The 20,752-nt window shown below is 48.3% G+C and overlaps 1 protein-coding gene across 6 annotated transcripts in view; it reads right to left on the bottom strand.

The window, feature by feature from the left end:
* Positions 1–20,752, bottom strand: part of NFATC2 (nuclear factor of activated T cells 2) — a 160,063-nt gene that overhangs the window by 101,005 nt on the left and 38,306 nt on the right. For all 6 annotated transcript variants that reach the window (XM_081257301.1, XM_081257300.1, XM_081257298.1 and 3 more), the window contains one exon: positions 20,332–20,503. In XM_081257301.1, coding sequence (XP_081113427.1) covers positions 20,332–20,503 — 172 coding nt within the window. The remainder of the gene's footprint in view (positions 1–20,331; positions 20,504–20,752) is intronic.

The following is a 20,752-nucleotide window of genomic DNA, read 5'->3' as shown; positions in this document are numbered from 1 at the left end:
CCAGCTTTCTCAGGCCCCATCTGTGTCTGAGATCTAAGATTCGTCAGAACACTGGCCCCCATCTGTACAAGGGGGATAATAACAGGTACCCACCTCGTGGGTCCTCACTGCAATGAGGATTAAGTAATACATGTAAAGAGCTTAGAACGGCACCAGGCACATAGTAAGTGCTCAATAAATGTCAGAGTTACCATCATCACCAGCACCATCGTCATCATTCATTTCAAACCTTCCTCTACGGTAGCTCAGTGTCATCCTTCATTAATTTGGTTCATTAGTCCTCCTTAGAAGAGAGGAGAAGGGCGGGGCCCACGCTGCTGCCCATGCCAAGCCCGGAACCGGGCACTGCGCCTCCAGACGGTAGCTCAGAGAGGCTAAGTGAGCTGCCTAAGGCGACCAGCTCGGAAGGGTTACAACTGGGAACGGAAAGCGAGTCCAGAGGCTTCCCCAGCCCGTTGCTTTTCTGCTACACCTGCTCCTACTATTTCCTCTTTGTTTAAAAATCATCCTTTTACTTTCAAGTGGAGACACAGCACACATCAGTGATTCTCTTACACTTCACTCTTAAGAGCTTTGTTATTTCACGCCCCAAAGCCCTTTCCTTTGCTACCATTTTCAGATCTCTGTTCGTTCCGTTAGCAGCCTACCCCGGCCAAGAGTTGAACGCGGCTCCATCCGAGTCCTGAGACTCGGGACCTGTGGGGTGTGAGGGGCTGGAGCCTGGCTGGCAGCAGTGAGGCACCACTGCCCCGGTCACCTCACAGCGAGGGAGAGATTCTCACCTCCCACGGCAGGGAGGTGAGAGGCCGAGAAGCCCCAGTTTGCCAAGAAGGACTTTTGGAAGGAAAGGGAAATGAAGTCTGTTGTAAGAAGGAAACGCTCACTCTAACTCCTTAAGGATTAGAGAGAGGCCTGGGTGGCCGCCCAAACTCTGAAGTCCTCTGTTAACGGAGAGAGATGGTGACGGAGAGGACGGCCACTTACTGTACCGAGCGTGACAGCAAACGGGTGCGCCCGCCGCCTGCGAGTCACCACACTTGGAAACGAGGCCAGCCTGGGGCCTAAATGGAATGGACACCCGGCCACCCGACAGTCACTGCGTTGTCAGAGCTGACCTCCAGATGGGCAAAGTAAGCCTCCACCCAAGTCTGTGGGGCTAGAATCCCAGCTACCCCAAAGCCTCCTTTCTGACGGGGATTTGAGCGTGACCCTAATACTCAGCTCAAAGAGAATGCGGCTTCCCCATCATTTCAGGGGAGAGGAGAGACAAATTCCATCTTAAATGTCCGAGATGAAGCTGAGTGCTGTGTCAGTACCATATGTATCCTGTCTGGGGTTCAGCCTCACCCAGTTCTGAGCTGGGATTTCCTCTGCTGACTGGCGGAATGCAGATAAAATCTGCAGCACTCATTTTTTTTAGCAAGTGTGGAATTTTGAGGGGCCGAGGGAAGCAAACTAGCTCCCTGTTCTCAATCCGTGGGGTTCAATTCCCTTACTTTCTGAGCTCGAAGCCCACGACAGACACACCCATCCCCACTCCCAGGTGGAGCAGCTCAAATCAACCCCGCTGGCCAGGTCGACACCCCAGCGTGTCACCTGAAGAGGAATTTAATTCAGGTCTCAATTATCCCTCCTTTTTCCCTGTGAAAAATCTGTGGATCAGAACAGACCCCCACCTACCTCCTTCTACTGAAACGAAGGACGATAATGTGAGAAAGGGAAGGTCACCTTTGTAATTCAAAGGCTCACTTCTATATTTAAGAAAAATGACTCTGAGTAAATGTTTAGCCATTAAAGTCAGTGAGACCTGGGTTCATTTCTCCAAACATTTCCCCAAACAGGTAACAAATCCCTGTCCAGGATCACCAACAAGGTGCCCAGAGGAACCAGGTAAGGACTTGAATGAGCAAACTGGGCCTGGCTAGAACTGGGGGGATCTGGGATGCCAGCCCTGGTGTAAAGGGAGGGCGACCCCCAGCTCCTGACCACTGTTACCACGAGGATGTGGGCCCAGGGTTGCCAGGTCTTCTGATTATTAACATCAGCCAGAAATCCAACTTTTTATGAGAAATCTCCTAATCTGTACATGCTGGTAACTAATGTCCACTGTTGTTCGAAGCCCTGAGCTGCTCAAACCATCTGTGGACAGACTCGGGCCTCGAGCTCTTAGACAGTGTGCTGTCAGCGCTGCATGCTTCCCAGGCTGCTCCTGAAGCCTGGAACGTTCTTCCTTCACACCCCTCAACACCCCAGTCAAATGTCACCTCCTCCCAGAAGCTGCCCCAGATTCTCTGAGGCAGAGGGATCTGCTGAACCCAGACCTGCACCATCCCCTCCCTCTATCACAACCCTTATAGACTTTGCCCTTATCTCAGGGAAACAAACAAACAAACAAACAAACACTAACATTTATGGGACTCATTTTACCAGGCGCTCTGCTCAATGCTTTACAGTCGTCATCTCTTTTTCAAGTACCAGCATCATCCTACTTTATAGCCACAGAGAGGTTAAGTAACTTGCCCAGTGTCACACAGCCAAGCCAGTAAGTGGCAGAGGCAGGATTCTAACCCAGGCCATCTGACTCCATTACCGCCTCCTATTAACCTCTTTGTTCAACTGCCTCCCTCGTGACCTCAATTATTCCCATATCCGGTTCTCCCTATCCCAGTAGACTGAGCGCTCCCCGAAGGCAGGGACTGATCGATTTCTCTCTCCATCCAGGGTGCACCGCTGACACATGGTAAATATCTGCTGACTGAAGAAGGGCTGCTGCTCAACCTGACCTCCTAGATACCCCTGAAAGGCTCTGGGGGCGGGTGTTAGGGTGCCACCCAGGTGCAGTGCATCCAGGTGCACCTTGTTCTCAGCAGCTCAGCCGGCGGGTGGCAGACGGGTGCAAGAGGTGACGCAGAGCTTCCCACTGAAAAACGTCACTCCCATCCTGGCCCTGAGAGGGGACGCAGGTCTGACCACAAGGCAGGACTCGCACCCACATCCCCAGAGAGTCACAGCCTCCCAGAGTCCGCCTGCCACCTGGAGATGCACTTTCCAAGGTTGTGCCTCGGCCCAAGGAGAGGGCAGCCAACGGGCCCCCCTAACCTCATCCCCAACCAGGGATTCCAAGTCAAGGAGCCACTTCTTCTGCTCCCCTGTCAAGAAAAATAACACATCCACCAAAAAATAAACACACGAGAAAAGAATGCGTGGGAGCGGGGCACACGGGTGTAGAAGAAAGAGCAAGAGGACACGGGGTCTCTAGATACACACTTGCAGCTGCTTTGGGGACACCGTCTGAACTTGGTGTGATCCTGTTCCTGTACAACCAGCCCTTGGTCGAGACGCCTGGCTGAGCACGAAACCACCTTTAACCCCTGCACAGGAGCCCACGTTCGGACGCCCCCCTCCCCACGCCTTGGGCATCCACTCTGAGCCCAGTTCTTGCAGCTCCTTCCCCCCGCTTGGCCCTCGTCCCCGTCCCCGTTGCTCCAGGGGCAGGACGGGCTGTGGAGGGTATATCGGAACAGGAAGAAGATGGGGTGAGATCTGGGAGGCGGCCTGTGTGGACAGGGCACTTGGGACACAATAAACAAGCCTGTTGCCTTGTTCGGAGCAGGACCCCAGGACCCCCGATCCCAGCGCAGCCCTAAAAGCATGAGTTCAAAGTTAAAGTTAGACACACGCAAAGCTGCAGCCCCCAGGGGAACTCGGAGCTCAACAACAATCCTCTCTTTGACTGAAAACCACAAGGAAACACCCACGGCATACTTCTTGATTAAAAAAGGAAAGTGAAAAATAAGGTTTTTTTTTCTTCTTCTTAATCATTATAAAACTAACTTGTGCCCATTCCATCAAGTCACGACTTCTGTTTGCCGCAGGCAAGGCCAAGTCACGTTGGGCAAAGAGACGAGGGGCCGCGGAAGCCTGGGCATGTCCCAGTGCTCTGAATTGGTCCTTCTTAATTGTTGTATTTCCTTCCTTCATTTCCTTTAGCACAGGAAAGCCACCGAGGGGCCGCCCGTGTCAGCACACCCGTCACCCCAACTCCCTGGGCACTGTTCATCCAAGGGGCCAAGGCAAACCGGGGCTCACTAACACCTGCAAGGCACAGCGGTGACACTCAGCCAATGCTCATGCACAGATCAAGTGCCTCTAAGTGACAGGCACTGTGCCTGGGACTGGGATGGAGCAGAAATGGAGGGCTGATGGGGGGATAAGTGGGAGGGAGGGATGGAAGGAAGAATATATCAGGCTATGAAAAAAAACACCGTAAGTAAAATGGGAGGGGATGGCAGAGGAAAGGGTAGCTATTTTGATAGAAGAATCAGGGAAAGCTTCCTTGCAGTGACAATTAAAGAGAGACTTGAGTGAAGCAGAGAAGAGGGCTGTGTGGATATCTGGGAATGTGAATAGCAAGTGCAAAGGCCCTGAGGCCGGAGCCCGCTTGGAGAGTTTGAAGAACAGTGAGAGGCCAGGAGAGTGAAAGTGGAGTGAGTGAGGAAGAGCAGAGAGGCAGGCAGGGACCAGATGACGCAGGGCCTTGCAGTCCATGGTAAGGAGTCTGTGTGTACTGGGTGAGAGGGGAGACCCAGGAGGATTCAGAACAAGGGAGTGCTGTGGACCCATTCACAGCTCAAACAGATCCTCTGGCTGCTGTGTGGGGAGCAGACTGGGCAAGTGGAGCTAGGGAAACCAGTTAGGAAGCTATAGCTGTCTCCCCAGACAAGGGAAGATGACAGCTCAGCCCCAGGAGGCAGAGGGAAGGTGGTAAGATGTGGTTTAGCCAGGGGCCACCAAAGTATCAGCATCACCCTCCCCGGCACAGATACACAGACCTGTAACAAATGCCAACAGGTAAACAGGATGCACATAAAAGTTCACAAAGCAAAGAGAAGTGCGTGAGAAGGAGAAAAAGATCAGAAATCTGAAATGGTTCCACTTACTACCTGCATAAGCCTTACCCTGGGCAAGCCACACATTTCTTGGAGGCTCAGTTTTCTCATTATAACAGTACCCAATTCATAGGGTAACTATGGGTAATGCAAGCTGGTACTTAATGTCTGGCATGTTGTACATGCTTGATAAAAAATACATTCCTAACCTCTGGTTTTAACAGTCTGAGTGGCGGCTCTGCCAATTTAGTCACTGTGTAATCTTTATAATTCACATAATTTAGTCACTGTGTAATCTTTATAATTCACATCATCTCTCTGAGCCTCCATCTGATAAACGCATACCAATGATGACGGTACCTACCTCAAGTCCTCAGCATGAGATTGTATGAGACATTGGCTTAGCAAAAAGTCTGGCCCTCAGTAAAACAGTAACTGAAGCCTTCAATAAAATGGTAGCTGAAGCCCTCAGTAAAATGGCATGAATCTGACACACCAGTCCTTCAGCTAGATGATTTCTAAGTCTCCTTCTAGCTCAATCATCCCCAAACTCTAAACAAGCCAGCTTCAAGTCCATGAATGAGTCAACCCTGGAGATAGGAAATGATGCAAGTGAAGGCAGGCCAAGGTGAAGAGAAGCTGGAACTCCCACCTCAAAGTGAACAGAACTAAACGCAGGCACTTCTACTCAGGTGATACCTATTAATCTGAGTCACAGAATCGTGTAAGTTTAGTGGTGGGAGGAGCTTACGGAGCACCCTTGTTTTGGAGCTGAGGCTCCCACAACTCAGAGAGAAGAAGTGTGTGGGCTGAGGTTGCACAGCCAGGCAAAGGCAGAGGTGGAAGCTGACAAGGCTCCCGGCGCTGTCCCAGCCAGTCTGGTTGGTTAGAGGGTAGGAAGGAGAAAACAACAAAAACCCCATCTGCAAGGAAGAAAATAACTGAGTCGGGATGTCTGTTAAACTAGCAGAAATGCCTTTCTTGCCATCAAGAGTTAAATTCAAATGGCTTAAAGGGCCAGGTAATGTAAATGAACTGAGCGGCCAGTGCAAAGACAGACGAATGGCCCTCACCTAAAGACATTCACACTCAGATTTTTTCTCTTTTTAAGAAGTATACCACCAGGGCCACTGCTAATGCCTGGCACTTTTGTACAAATTAGGAGAAGACACCTCTTCCTCTACACCCTTAGAAGGCATGTGTCAGAACACTGTCTTGATAAATATGCAAATATGAATGGTGCCCTCATGATATGCAGTGCTCTTGTGCAGTGCACTGCCTGTGCGACTGTACCCAATGACACACAGAAGACTTCCCTGGGCTGCGAGTTGGGGACCTCTGTCTACATTCCATGGTCATATAAAAGGCACTGAAATGCCACAGCAAAGGTCATGTGAGAAAAAAAAAAAAAAACATGTTCACTGTCAATACCTAACTCCTAATCAGAACCCACCTCTGAACTGAGGTCCAAAATGGACACCAAGAAAGCTCCCGCCTCAGTGCCTTTGCATTAGCGATTCCCTCTCCTACAGCACTTTCCCTCAAGACAGTGACACAGCTTACTCTCTCACTGCACTCAAAATTCTGGTTAAATGTCGTCTCTTCAGAAAGTTCTTCCCTAAATAGCATCCTCACCACCTCACAATCATCTTCCATCCTCCCATCCTGCCTTATTTTTCTTCTTAAGGCTTTTTACCAACACTAGGTTTACTGGTTTGTTGTATATCTCCCTCCACCAGAACACCAGCTCCGTGAGAACATGGGATTTTGTCTGTTCTGTTCACTATTCTATCTCCGTCTCCAGTCAGCAAACTTTTCCCATAATGGACAAGACAGTAAACATTTTAGGCTTTGCAGGCCACACAGTGTCTGTCGCAAGGACTCAACTCTGCCAATGTAGCACAAAGGCAGCCACCGACAATATGTAAATAAATGGCGTGGCTTTGTTCCAATAAAACTTTATTTAGAAAGGCAGGTGGCGGGCCGGACTTGGATGACATCGTTTGTTGACCCCTGTCCTAGAATAATGTGCTCCAGACTCCAATATGCACACAAATCACCAAGGTATCTTGTAAAAGGCAGATTCCGACTTGGCAGACTGTGAAGCCTGGGATTCTGCATTTTGAACAAGCCCCCAGGGGAGGTCTGTGCTGCTAGCCCGTGGACCAAACTGAGTGGGGAGCACCCAGCACAGGGCCTGGCATGTGGTGGAAGCACAATCTGTATTTGTTGAATAAATAAGAGATAAGCGGAAAACCACTCAATCCTACTCCACCCACTTCTTGCTACTTTGTAACCATGGCATCCTGCCCTTGCTGATACCATCCATTGCTTTTATCTTCAATGTATCATTTTCTGATGGAGAAAGAAAGGATACAGGCATAGACGGGGGATACAGCCAGTGTATGCTGATGGATTATTTTACATCATTACGCCTGGGGTCAGGTAAAGCCAAGGCTTAACAAACATTTACTTGAGGCAGGTTCCAAAAATTGTATTCATTAGACCAGTATTTACAGTTTTATAATAAATGTCAAATTAGGAAGATGGGATTCCTTTAACAGAAACCTAAGTTTCAAGGGGAGAGGTCAATTTGGTTAAATAAACGATGCCAAGAAGATCATCTCAGCTTCACTTCCTATTTGGAAAATCACAATGCGATGCCTTTTTAAGCTCCACAGTAATAACTGCTTTGATCATTTATAGGGAATTTTAAATGTGCCTGGCATTCTGCCCATGATGATGCCCATGATGATGGCGATGACAACAATGCATCCAACCACAAGGACAGACACAAACCCTCTCCTGAAGGACACTCAAGAAACCGGTGACACTGGGGCCTCAGGGAGAAGAGGTGGTCGCTGGGGACTGAGGAGGGAGGCCGGTCTTGCCCTGTGCATCTCTTGTATCTTTCAAATTCTGCAGCATGTGAATGCATTTCCTTCCCCAAAGTTAAACTATAAAAGAAACCAGAGCAGCCTGCACTTAGCACTGTCTTTTACACACATGCTCATCTCCTAGATCCTAAAAGAGAAGTAACTTTCTGTACAATTTGCCGTTGGGGACCTTGAGGCCCCAGGAGGTCAGATAATCCTTGTTCACAGCCACACCACTAGTGTGATAAGAACAACTCAGTCTGAAGGACAAGGATGGCCAGGTAGGTCCCATGACCAGCTCAGCACAGGTGGTATCATGGTTTGCATTTGGGAGCCAAACCCTCTGGAGATGCTGAGGTCTCAGAGCCCAAGCGCAGGCTACACTGGCCTCCCTGGGCTCTTAGGCTCCAGGCCTCACACCAGGACATGCTCAGGAGTGTCCACAGAGGCCCACAGTGTATGCCCCCCACCAGGTCGCACAGCCCCACAGGCCGGCTATTGTTCTGCACCTGGGAGGGGCCTGCTGGCTGCTGTGGCCAAACCCTGGGAGGGAAGGAAGGCAGATGGAGGAGAGGGGAGCAGGGAGACAGTAATGGACGGCATGAGCCTGAGCACCCTGACAAGGGAAGAATTTGCCTTGATGGCTCAAATAGACTACATTTATTTCCTGAATTTTTCAAAATACCTAAGCAACAACAGAAGCCCCTAGGCACAACCTGGAAAATTATCTTAGGATCATCAAAGATTTCTACTTCTTCTTTGTGGCTGAACTAGTTAAGTGTGCAGGCTTTGGAGCTAGATGCTCTAGGTCAATTCATGGCTCACCCACTTCCTGTGTGACCTTAGGTAAGTTACTAAACTTCTCTGTGCCTCCAAGTATTGCCTGGAAATCAAGGTAGTATTATATCCATTTATACATGGAAGGCACATGAAGCAATTCCCAACCTTACTTGGAGCTTGGTAAATGCTATTTTCCCCCTAATGTCATGAAAATAACCTGATACAGACTCAACTAAGGAGGGGTGGGGGCAGGAGATGGGTACTATGAGCTTAAGTGTACAAGCATGAGGAAAAGACTGAAAGGAAAACGCTGAAGCAATGACACTAGTTCTCTCCAGGTGACAAAGGGTGCTGTTTGGTTTCTTATATTTTTCTGTATTTTTTAAACAGTGAATACATACTAAGACAAGAAAAATAATTGAAAATTACATATATATGTGTGTATCTTATGCAAAGATACACGCATATATATAGTGTCTATATATATGCATGTGTATATTTACATATTATGTATCTATTTATATATATAATCTATATATGCACGTCTGTGTGTGTATATATATATATATACACACACACACACACACACACATATACATCCACACAAACTTTTTCAAACCTGTGTCAGAATGTTCAGAATCAGCCACCCCTAGGTAGTGGGCCTGAGGACCATACACAGCAGGGGAAACAGTTTGGCCAAGGAGGCCAACAGCTGTGCTTTTAAATTCAGCTCCACCACGTGTGGGCTACATGACCCTGAGCGAGTCCTCTGACCTCATCCAGGGCACGTGTCAGTAATTTGTGGGCACTCGTATCATCCTATCATCATTATCTAGCTCATGTCCATCCCAACTCCGGGATGACAGCATGAAATCCAAACTTCCACGTGAGAACAAAGGCTCCCTTTTTTTATCCTAACAGGACGGTGCGGAGGAAAATAACCAATACCAGGAAAGAGTGACAACGCGCATACATGGAGTGCTTGGTGCAAGCCAGGCCCCGTTCTATGCACTTTCCCACCTTAAGTCTTTTATCTTTACAAAGACCCTAGGAACTGCCCCCTCTGCTGAGTGGTGTGACCTTGAGCTTCAGTTTCCTCATCTGTAAATGGGGTTAATAAGAGCACCATGACCTCCGACAACTGGCACACAGGGGAAGCTTGGTCAGGGTCACTAGTGCTGACCTCTGCTGAGTGGTGTGACCTTGAGCCTCAGTTTCCTCATCTGTAAATGGGGTTAATAAGAGCACCATGACCTCCTACAACTGGCACACAGGGGAAGCTTGGTCAGGGTCACTAGTGACCACGTGCTCCCTGGGGAAGGCACTCAACACCGCTGAGCCTCATTCACAGAGCAGGGGCAGCAAGCCTGCCTGAGCCACTGCATGTGACGTGCTTGTCACATAGCAAGTGCTCGATAAACAGATGCAATTATGGGCAGAGTCAGCCCACAGTTTTCCAGGAGGCTCAGAACAAGCCACCTTTACCTCCACGCTGTCTCCCAGGATCCAGAGAATGGCTCTGCCGCTGTCACAGAGGGAACAGGGCCCGTGTGAGGAGCCGTCACCTCCCCTCTCTCCCGGGGCATGTTGGAGCTAGCTGGTACTTACAATCCACCTCTAGCAGATGCCTCCTTTCTCACAGGACCAGAGACAGTCTTTGTTTCTCCCAAGGTCCCTCAGTGAAGAAAGTGAAGGCCATGATGGGACCTGGATGCCCAGTGCTGGGTCCAGGGCTCAAATCACACCACCAGCCGGGTGCTGCCCAAAGATGCTACAGAGGAGCCTTGCATGAGCCCTGTCCCATCTTACCCTCATGTTAAGCCCCAAATGGAGCTCTCTGTGCTGGGGCTTGATGCAGAGCCGGCTGGGAGCAGGTGATGGATGAATGAATAGGTGCATGGAAAGATGAGAAGCCAGAAGCTAAAAGCCAAAGTCAGGGCTCCAGTGCTTACTGTCTGCCTGACTTTAGGTAAGTGACATTAGCTTCCCCCCTGCCTCTTTATCCATCTGTACAAGGGGAATAATAGCACCAACTCACTGAGTGGTTGCAAGGATGAAATAGTATCACGTATATAACAAACGATGTGTAAATAAACAACCCTCAATGTGTAAATAAAGTGCCCTAAGTTAGTCTCAGATGTGGTGAACTCAACCAGAAAAAACCTGAACGGGCACCAGGATCTAATCTTAGGCTATCAGAGCTTAAAATACCCCAGATCCATGTCAATCTTTCTCTCTCAACCGAAGAACATCAGCAGATTAAAAGACCACTTTGTGGGACTTCTCTGGTGGTCCAGGGGTTAAGACTTCGCCTTCCAATGCAGGGGATGTGGGTTTGATCCCTGGTTGGGGAGCTAAGATCCCACATGCCGTGGGGCCATAAAAACCAAAACGAAAAACAGAAGCAATATTGTAACAAATTCAATAAAGACTTTTAAAATAGTCCATGTCAACAACAACAACAAAAAATCTTAAAAAAAAAAAAATCCTACTTTGTACCCAAGATCATGCGGGGCACTTTTGCTTAGAATCCTAACAACTCTTAACAAAACAGAACAAAAATCTGAAAGATGTAGTTCTTTACTCTTTTCTAAGTGAAGAAACTGCAGCCCAGCCAGTTATCCAGCGTGCCAAAGCTAATGAAGGCTAGGACTGCCTTGCTCCAAACAACCTGCTCTTTCTGCTACCAAAAGGCAGCACAGATTGATGGTTCAGTGGGGGCTCTGGCTTTAAACCTCCTATGTCCAAATCAAGGCCACTGCTCACCAGCTGGGTGACATCAGCCAAGTTGCTTAACCTCTCTGTGTCCCAATTTCCTTGTCTGTAAAATGAGAGTAATTCTACCACCTGCACTCCATAGCATCGCTGCAAAGATTAAGTAGGTCACTAAGGAAAGTACATGGTAGGTGCGGGGTAAGTGCACTTGTGTCATTGTTACATCACAGTGCCTGGCCCATAAGAGGAATCCAAAATTTTGTTTATAGAACAAATGAAGTTTCCTCTCTATGTTCCCACTGGTTGCCAGACACACTGCAAGCCTCAGACTTAATCTCTCTTTTTGGAACAATTATTCCTGCAAGATTCTGGAAATTTTCTGTTTTCTGCTTACACTGGGGGCGGCAGGGGGCAATGTTTGACGCTCCTTCATGATAATTTATATTCCCCTGTGAGCTAAAAGCACCTCTTGCTTCCCTCAGTGTGTTTCTGACATGCAGACGTGTTAGCACAGGGCACCATCCAACCCTGCACTTCCTCATCCCTCCACACCTGTACCTGTGCAGGCTCCGCCCCCCGACACCCTCTCTTCTGCACCTGGCTCACCCCTGGAGGCCAGCACCCATCTCCACGCTTTTACAAGGCCTCTGTGACCACTCCAGCCTCAGCCAAGGTCACACGCCAGGGCTACACCTGGCCCACAGATGCACTTGGTTTGGACTGTACTCTTTTAAAAGATGTTCTAATTAATGGCCAGTGTTATCATCAAGAGACTGGTATAGACAAAGAGAGCGTAGTGAGGATGGGTCCTCCTGAAGTCGGCCTCAGCATCCCCCCCCACCCCATCCTCACCTTTAAAGGAAAAGGCTGGGTCAAGCCAGCCCTAGATGTCTTCCCTCTGAAAACAGGAGAATCTCAGTGTGATGGGCAGGGCTGCTCAACCCTGGGCACTCCCGCCTCCCCCAAGACTACAACCACTCACGTGCCTCCCGCCCATAACCGATCTCTCAAAAAATCCAGTTTGCTTGACTTTCAGAATATACCCAGAGTCCAACCATCTCTCATGCCCTCCACTCCCCAGTCCTGGTCCAGCCACAGTCCTGTCTCGCCTGGACCACTGCAGCAGCTCCTAGCCCATCTCCGTGCTCCTTCCCCCAGGCCCCCGGCGGCCTGTCCTCATCAGCAAGGCAGCCAGAGGGATCCTGCTGAAACCTAGGTCAGACCCGGTCTTCCTGGCTCCCACCTTCCTGCGAGTGAAAGTATTCGACGTCCAAGGCCCAAGCGTGCCCATCCTCTTTCCTCTGGGCCTCCACCCCCTCCTCCTCTGCCCTGACTCAGCCTGCCCTTCCCACGCAGGCCCCCTCTCTGCTCCCAGACCACACCCAGGGTGGCCCTGGCTGTCCAGGCCGCCGTGAGCACTCAGCCCCAGAGACCCGGACCTTTTAGTCCTTCAGCTCCTTCTTGGCTCCAATGCTACCTGCTCAGGAAGGCCCACCTGACCACACCCAATTCCCCTCGCCCTGGCAGCTCTTCCCATAGTATTTACCACCTTCCAACGTACTACTGAATTTTCCTATTTATTAGATTTATTGTTTATCTCACTGCAGCCAGAACGTCAGCGCCATGGGGGCAGGAATCTCTGTCTGTTTTGTTCACGGCTGCCTTCCCAGCACCTGGAAGAGTGCCGAGCACCTAGAAGGCGCTGGGTGAGTAATTCGAACAAACGAATGAATGAGCAAAATGCACCCCGATGACCTCAGAACACGTGCTCGTCCTCTGAAGCTCGAGGGTCACTGTTTCACTCCTCTTCTTTCCTTCTGCAGAAGGTCTCATTGAACCTCTGTAGTTCTAAGCAAACACAGCAGCCCTGATCAAGACAAATTAGCATCTGCAAGACCTGCTTCCTGTTTCATGGAGCCAGCCTCACCGAGCACAAAATTTTATTAGTCAGTGGAAGCCAACACGCCCAGCCAATTGCCAGAGAAGCGCGGCTCCCTGTCACGACTCCAGTTTCGCCTGGTCAGGAGGAAACCCCATCTGGCTTCTTTCTCCCCTGTCTTAGATATAATTTAAAGTGAGTCGCAGAGAGTACAAAAGCCAAAATCCAACAGGATGAAAATCACTGTCCCGTAATCTGTTTTACGAGATGAAAGCTCGGAGACTTTACTAGCCTCCTCCAGGATGGGAAGGCGGTAACCTGGACAGGTGCGCCCCGGCCCCCCACTCTTCTCTCTGCAAAGCTCATTACTGTTCCCCAGGATGAAATCGAGATCAGGTTTCTGCATCTGCAAGGAATTTCTCCTAAAGGAACTGCCCATGTTTTCTCCATATGTCTGAACATCTGTTTGAAAGAATCAGGAGTATTGTCTTTGGAGGTGTGTGCTGTGGTTAAACAATCTCAGATTTTGACTACTTTATAACGAAAAGGATGGCCTTCCAATCCTTCTTTCAGTTGAAAACACGTCCCAGAGAGTGGTAAGAATAACGTTTATTGAAAGCCCCGGCACAAAGATGGATGAGGAAAAATAACGAAGTGTCCTCTACCGGGAATTTCTATGCAGGATTATGGTTAAAGGGTCTGGAAGCAGCCAGGGAAAGGATTAAATGACAGTGGCATTATACAGGCAACTCTCAGCTGGGGTATTATGAGATCCCATAAGCTGAAGAGCTATGGAAACGCTTAAAGCCCAACCTTGCAAAGCTGCCTTTGAATGGCAGTTTTGTCCACCAAAGGACCACTGCTTCCTGTCCTGAAACAGAACGAGGAAATGATGGCAGGGTTCCACCAAAAGGCATGTGGCTCTTTCAAGGTCAATCAAGTGGTTCCCTTTCTCTGATCCCTACAGGTCAAAGTCACGTCAAAGAACGAAGATTCCCAGGCTCCTCAGAAAAAACCATAAACTTGCTCTAGTTCCACGAGATTTAGAGCTTTATAGGAGAAATGTCTAGGGTCTGGCTGCGAACCGAGCTCCTTCCCTAACTGGACAATTCTTAGAAATCGTATAAACATAGGCTCTCGCCTACCTCCCTTTCTACTGATAACCCTTAACGTAGCACAGTCCTTATTAACCCCCAGAGGCTATGAACTTGAGGATATTTGCCTTGAGCTAAATCTAACTCAAACTTTGATTTAGTAGCCAAAATATAAAAGTCAGAAATTTTACATAAAAATTCAGATTCCTTGCTCCCCTTAATAAAAACTGTGAAACCTGGCAACTTTGGTTCCCACATGGCATAACCAAGGGGCGCTGAGTACCAGCTGCCTCCTTCAGAGAAGGGACATACTGTGCTGTGCCCTACTCCCCACCACTCCCTATTGCTCCCTGCTTGGCCAAGGCAGTCATTTCCTTCTTTCGTCTGGCTCCCACGAGCACGCAGTTTGTAATCTTGTTCCTGCAATCACTTCTTTGGTCCTCTCCTTAGTCCACTGCTTCTAGAGAGATGCAGCTTGTTATTGAGGGTGTGTGAAATAAATCCTTACGAGTGGATGTGCACTGAGCCCTGTAGTGATGGCCTGAGCATTAGAAAGTCTAGGACTCTGCTTCTGAGCTCCAGACTCATATACCCAACTGCCTACTTGCCGTCATTGCTTGGATGCCCCACAAGCGCTTCCTAATTCCCTCACCCCAAACTGAACTCGTAATCTTCCCCTAGGAAAATGACTGCCTCCTCAGGTCTTCCCACGTGGCATATGACAACACCCTCTACCCAGGCGCTCCTTCACCCCCCCACACCTAAGCCAGCACCAAGTCCCGAAGCTCACACCTTGGAATCCATCCCTTCCCCTCCCAATGCCACCTCCCAGTCCTCACCACCTTGACCTTCCAGCCGGCACTGCCACAGCCTATCAAATTCCCCTCCCCGCTTCCTCCCGTAGAGAAGCCCACTCCTTAGAGGGACGCGCAAGTGATCCCAAAAATATTAAATCAGAATCATCTTCCTCCCCTCTCAAAACTCAGCACTCCCTTCCCCTTGCCCTGAAATAAAACCCAAGTTCCTCATCTTGGCTTATGAGTCCTGCCAACCGTGACCCTCCAAGCTAAACTCGAGTGACACTGGCCCTCCTTCGGCTCCACAGACACACCAAGTTCTTCCCTGCCTCAGGACCTCCGTGTGTGCCGTGCCTTGTGCATGGAACACTCTCCCACCACCACCAAAAGAGACAGAGACAGAGGGAGGAAGGGCAACATTCCTCTTTGCTGGCTCAATCATCTGCTCCAGGCCCCAGCTGGTAAGTCACCTCCTCAGAGCGCTCCTCCCTCTAAAGCAGGTCATCCAAGTAGTACTTTCCGGGCTCGGTTTGTTTTGTCAAAGCACTTACCACCACCTCCCGCCCCAAGCCGTGAATCCAACAGACGAACTCCTAATCAGCTGTCATGTCCTACCTTGGAGTCCAGGTGTCATCCCAGATGGCCCTCGTCTGGCCTCCCTGACACGCCCACATCTCAGCAACGGGCACACCAACCATCCTGGTCTACTTGGCATATCCGGTGCCCCTTGAACTACATCAGGGCAGGGACTGCGTCCATCCCACCCATCATTACATTACTGGCGCCTAGCACAGCACCTGGCACACAGCAAGCCCTTGACAGAATGTTCACCGAATGAATGAGTCATGAGATCTGAAAAGTATTTAAGGTTTGGAACAAACTTTCTTCCAAGATCAAGTGACATTCAAGAGAGAGGGAAGAACAAAGAAAGAAAAACAGCTGAACACGGCATATGCTTAAGATATGAAATTTTACATGTAAAGAAAGAGAATGAAATGGTCATGTACTCATTTTATTTTCATATAAAGAGGAGCATAAAACCACTAGGCATGCAAAAAAAAGTGAAGTTTTATAGTGTGGCAAATAAAAAAGAGAAAGGTGAGGACCAATCATCGAGGGGGGAAAAGTGAGCCATGGTACAGTACAGAAATAGAAACAGATGGAGAGATAAGGAGAGAGACAGAGATCAAGAAAGAAACCACCAGAAGCATCTAGGCAAGGTACAAAACAGGGCTTCGCTGCTCTTCTGGGAATGAAAGGGCAACCCTCCAGATTTCGAAAGGGGTTTTCACACCTACTTAAAGGTTAAGAGCCCTTGTCTTCTTAGAGTCCCCTCTCTCTTCATTTTTCAAAGAAGTTTTTAAAAAACTGACTTCCTATGTTAAAAATCAGGGGTTAGCTCATCTCGTTTTGAAGAGAACCCAGTCTATTCAAATGATTTTTTTTTTTAAAGACTTCACTTTGTGTCTTCTGAGGATATGGCTACAGATTTTTAAGTCATACGTTGAGTTTTCAAAGTTACGAACAAGAAGAGGGGCGGATCCTGGGGAGCTATTGGAATAAGGGGCGTGAACATCAAGCACAGTGTAGCGGGCATCCTCGGAACTGCACGTCCAGCCCATTCCCTTCTCTGGAACTTTCCACGGCCCCAGCCCCTGATGAATGGGTGAGCAGAGCCTTACACTGCACATGGTCTGACCTCACTGGCCAAGCTAACTGGACCAGAGGGTGGCACCCTTCCCCCCCACCAGGGCCAATTAGAATCTCCCTGAGGGTCAGGACTTGGGCTCCAATGAGCTGGTGAGGGGCTAGGACAGGGACAGCATAGAAAATCGATAGGCAGGAGGGCCTGGTGGGCATTTCTCCACCAGGACTTCCCTGCCTGGTGAGAATGAGGCGGCAGGGGAAGCTGGTCTGCAGAGGGACGTGGAAGACGAGGAAAGCTGTACAACAGGCAAAGCCAGACACCGGAATCCAAATCCTGAGTCCACCATTCAAGAGCTGTGATCTTGAACAAGTTCCTGGACATCTCCTTGACCTAACTGTAACTGCTTCTTAGGGTTTTTTTGAGGATTAAATAAGTTAACACAGACGGCACTTGGAATAGGGTCTGACATGCGGTAAATGCTCACTAAGTGTTAACTATTATTAGCATCATCTTGCTGAACTGTAAGTTCACGACGGTGAGGGTTTCTGGCTGGTTCGTTCACACCACATCCCAGAATCTAGAACCATGCCTGGTACAAAGCAGTGCTCAACAAACGTTTGTTGAATAATCAGAGAACAAAGACACCACATAGCCCCGAAAGGACAGACACCATGGACAGAGCCTCCTAAAGCTTCTCCTTGTTTCCTTCCTGCTTTTCCCATCTCAGGGTAAAAGCCTAACTCTCCCCCATGGCTACTCAGGCCCTGCCCGCTCGGGCCCCCTCCTCTCTCTCTCTGGCCCTTCATAGTCTGGTTCCACTGGCTTCCTCAAGGTCCGCTGACACAGTTTGCTTCCTTCTGCCTCTAAGCATTTGCACATACTGTTCCCTCTACGCATCATCCTCCGCCCAAGTCTCTTCTTCAAGGAAATCTTACCAGGGAAATCCTCCCCCCTCTACACTGGCTCCTCCATTTTACACGCCTAGAGCCTCATGCACGTTTCCTTCCTGCCACTTGCCACAATTTGTAATTTTATCATTTGCATGATTACTTAGTCAATAACTTTATACCCCCTAGATCATGAGCTCCATAGAGAAGCTAATCACCGCTTCTCTTTCAGTCTTCATTTTATCTCAGCATCAAGCACAGTATATTGCAAAAGGTAGGTGGTCAACAAATACTTGCAGAACGAATCCACTTGTTGAATGGATTGACTGAGCAAAGAAATAAATCTTGGACTCATGACCATGAGTCCAGGTTCTTCTTGAGCTGAATCTCCTGACCTGATGATATGTTACCCCAGTAGCCTCCCCATATAATCCCCTTTTTCTAATCTGCTTTGAATGAGTTTCTCTCTCTGTTACAACCAAAGGCTTTGACTCCAGAACACACTGACACCACCTCCAGGCCAAGAGGTTCCCATCCTAGAGCAGATAAGCCTTGATCGATAATGATATGAAGCCTTTCTTTTCCAAAACTCAGTGTTCAAGCATGAGTAAATAGTACCAGACCAGCCCTACCACCATAAACAACTATAAAATAGGACAAAAGTTGATAAGTCAATTGCTTTCAGGCACTAGACAGCAGGCAGCATAAGACTGTGGTCCTTGAGAGAAAGGAAACATAGGAGGTGAGCCCATGTTCACAGCAGCTCTCTACCTGGCGACAGTTTCCCTCCCACATGCAGGGAGTGGAGTTCAAGCAGAATACAGTGCGCCTGCTCAGTTGGGGAGACAGAGTTCAGGGTCCCAGGCTGTAGAAGCAGCTAGGACCTGTGGGTAAAGCATCAGAGAGGAAGAAGGTGCTAGGGGAGCTCCCCAAATCCTTGGCCAAGGGCTGGGCTGTGTAAGCCCAGGGAAAGAATGGGCAGAGTTTATCAGACAGAGGCAGCTACGGGGTAAAAAGGGAAACAGAGAGACTAGAGGTTGAGCAGGGCTGGAGTATTGGAATTCCAGCCCACCAGAGAGGAGTGACCTCCCCACGAAGCATCCAAAAAGACTAGGCCTTAAGAGTAAGGTCATGCCTTAGAGTAAGGGCTACTTTAGACCTGCCCTAACATGGTCTAAAACCTAGCCTCAACTAGATCCACAAAAGAAGGAATTTGATGGCTAACCCCATGAACCTGAAGGGCATGGGGAATACCTTGGGCTTTCCACAGGTCTACCTTAACAAAGGGTAAAATCAAGCCTATAAAAGTTCAATGTGATCAGCCAGTAACTGAACTACCTTTAGAGGAAGATAACAAAATCAAGAGTCTCTACAATGTCCAGTACACATCATCATCACAATGTCAGTATACAGTCAACAATTACTAGACATGCAAAGAAATAGTAAAATGTGACTTGTAGTAAATGAAAAGCAGCAACAAATGGAAACAAAATCCCCAAAAGGCTGTCATGTTAGATTTAGAAAAAGCAACTGCCAGGATTTATAAGTTCCTAATATTATCATTAAAGTCCTTAACCAGGTATATACACTCAAAGCTACCTGTGAAGGTTTTAGGGTTAGGGGTTTGTATGTTTGTTTTTTGTCTGACTTGTACTTGTGTCATGTAGTTTCAAGGGATGCTCAAGAATCTGCATTTTTAACAACTACTCTAAAGGGTTTTGATGCACCATCAGATTCTTATCATAGAATACTTTTACTTTAAGGCAAATTTAAAAGAGTTAAATTAATTTAAATGTATTAAAGGGCTGGTTAATTGAGTTGGTTGGTGGGCACCGGTCAGCAGTTCCTGGTTAGCCAGACTATACAATCAAGAATATTTCAATTCACTATTTTGGAGGAAAAAAACAGTTCTCTACTTATTTTGAAAAAAAGATCTGAGGTTAAATCAAAAGCCACAGACATAAAAGATAATGATTGGGCTTCCCTGGTGGCGCAGTGATTGAGAGTCCGCCTGCCGATGCTGGGGACACAGGTTCGTGCCCCGGTCTGGGAAGATCCCACACGCCGCAGAGCGGCTGGGCCCGTGAGCCATGGCTGCTGAGCCTGCGCGTCCGGAGCCTGTGCTCCGCAACGGGAGAGGCCACAACAGTGAGAGGCCCGCGTACCGCAAAAAAAAAAAAAAAAAAGATAATGATTAAGAAAAAACCAGGAGGAAATGCTCAGAGTATAATGTAAAGTGAAAAAAAATCAAAGTACAAACTACTATAACATCAAGTATACAAATGTACAGTGATAGACATTGCCATGTTTATGAATAGAAAAAAAGGCAACAGGAAATATATCAAAATGCTAATAATAGTTATTTTAGGTATTTGACTCTGTAGTTTTAACTTTTCCCCACTTTTCAATATACTGATTTTCCTCAATGGACTCTCATCTGAAACTGAAACCCAAAATAATGGCTTCAGAAACCTTCAATACAGAAACCTCTGCAAAACTCTAGTGGTCTCTCAATCAGAAGAGAAGAAAGAAGAAGCTTGAGCATGAATATCACTTCTATCCTTATCCAGCTCAGTAAGACTTTTGTCTATGGCTTCTGAGTAGCTGGATTAGCTTCTGATTCTCAGTCTCAAATTTCCCATCCCTCAGAGGAATAAGAGGCTAAGACACATACCTCAACCTAATAAGCACCAAGCAGTAGCTCAGCAGAAGTAAATCACCCAGTGATAAATGAGGACGCAAAAGGAAGAGAACTCAAGGCCATACCTGAACCACAGGGTGGCCGCCGGTCGGAGCTTTGACAGCCCCTCGGCTGCCTTCTGTCTCGTAGTGAGCTCGGTGATGTGGCTTGGGCTGCACCTCGATCCTCAGCTCATAGGAGCCTGACTGGTGGGAGAGTGGCCACTCAAGTGGTGGGAGGGATGCAGTCACTGGGATGCTGAAGGAGGAAACAGAATCAGTCATGTGTACAATAAATTATATCCTGTCAACCTGTACAATAAACATAAATGGTCCCTTTTCTGAAAATCATGTCCAATGGGCATATGATACTGTTGGCTGTTGGGAGGCACACATTTCTCAGACATGATAGGTAGGGCTCTTCACAAGGTAGAGATCTTTTTCATTCTCTTTCTTTGTTTTCTCTTCCATCTTGATGAAGACAGAATGACTGACATCTCAGTTTATG

The sequence above is a fragment of the Mesoplodon bidens genome (assembly GCF_964165515.1).
Source record: "Mesoplodon bidens genome assembly, chromosome: 15".
Classification (NCBI taxonomy): Eukaryota; Metazoa; Chordata; class Mammalia; order Artiodactyla; family Ziphiidae; genus Mesoplodon; species Mesoplodon bidens.
Note: the sequence above shows the minus strand (reverse complement) of the source record. Positions and strands in the feature narration are given on the sequence as shown.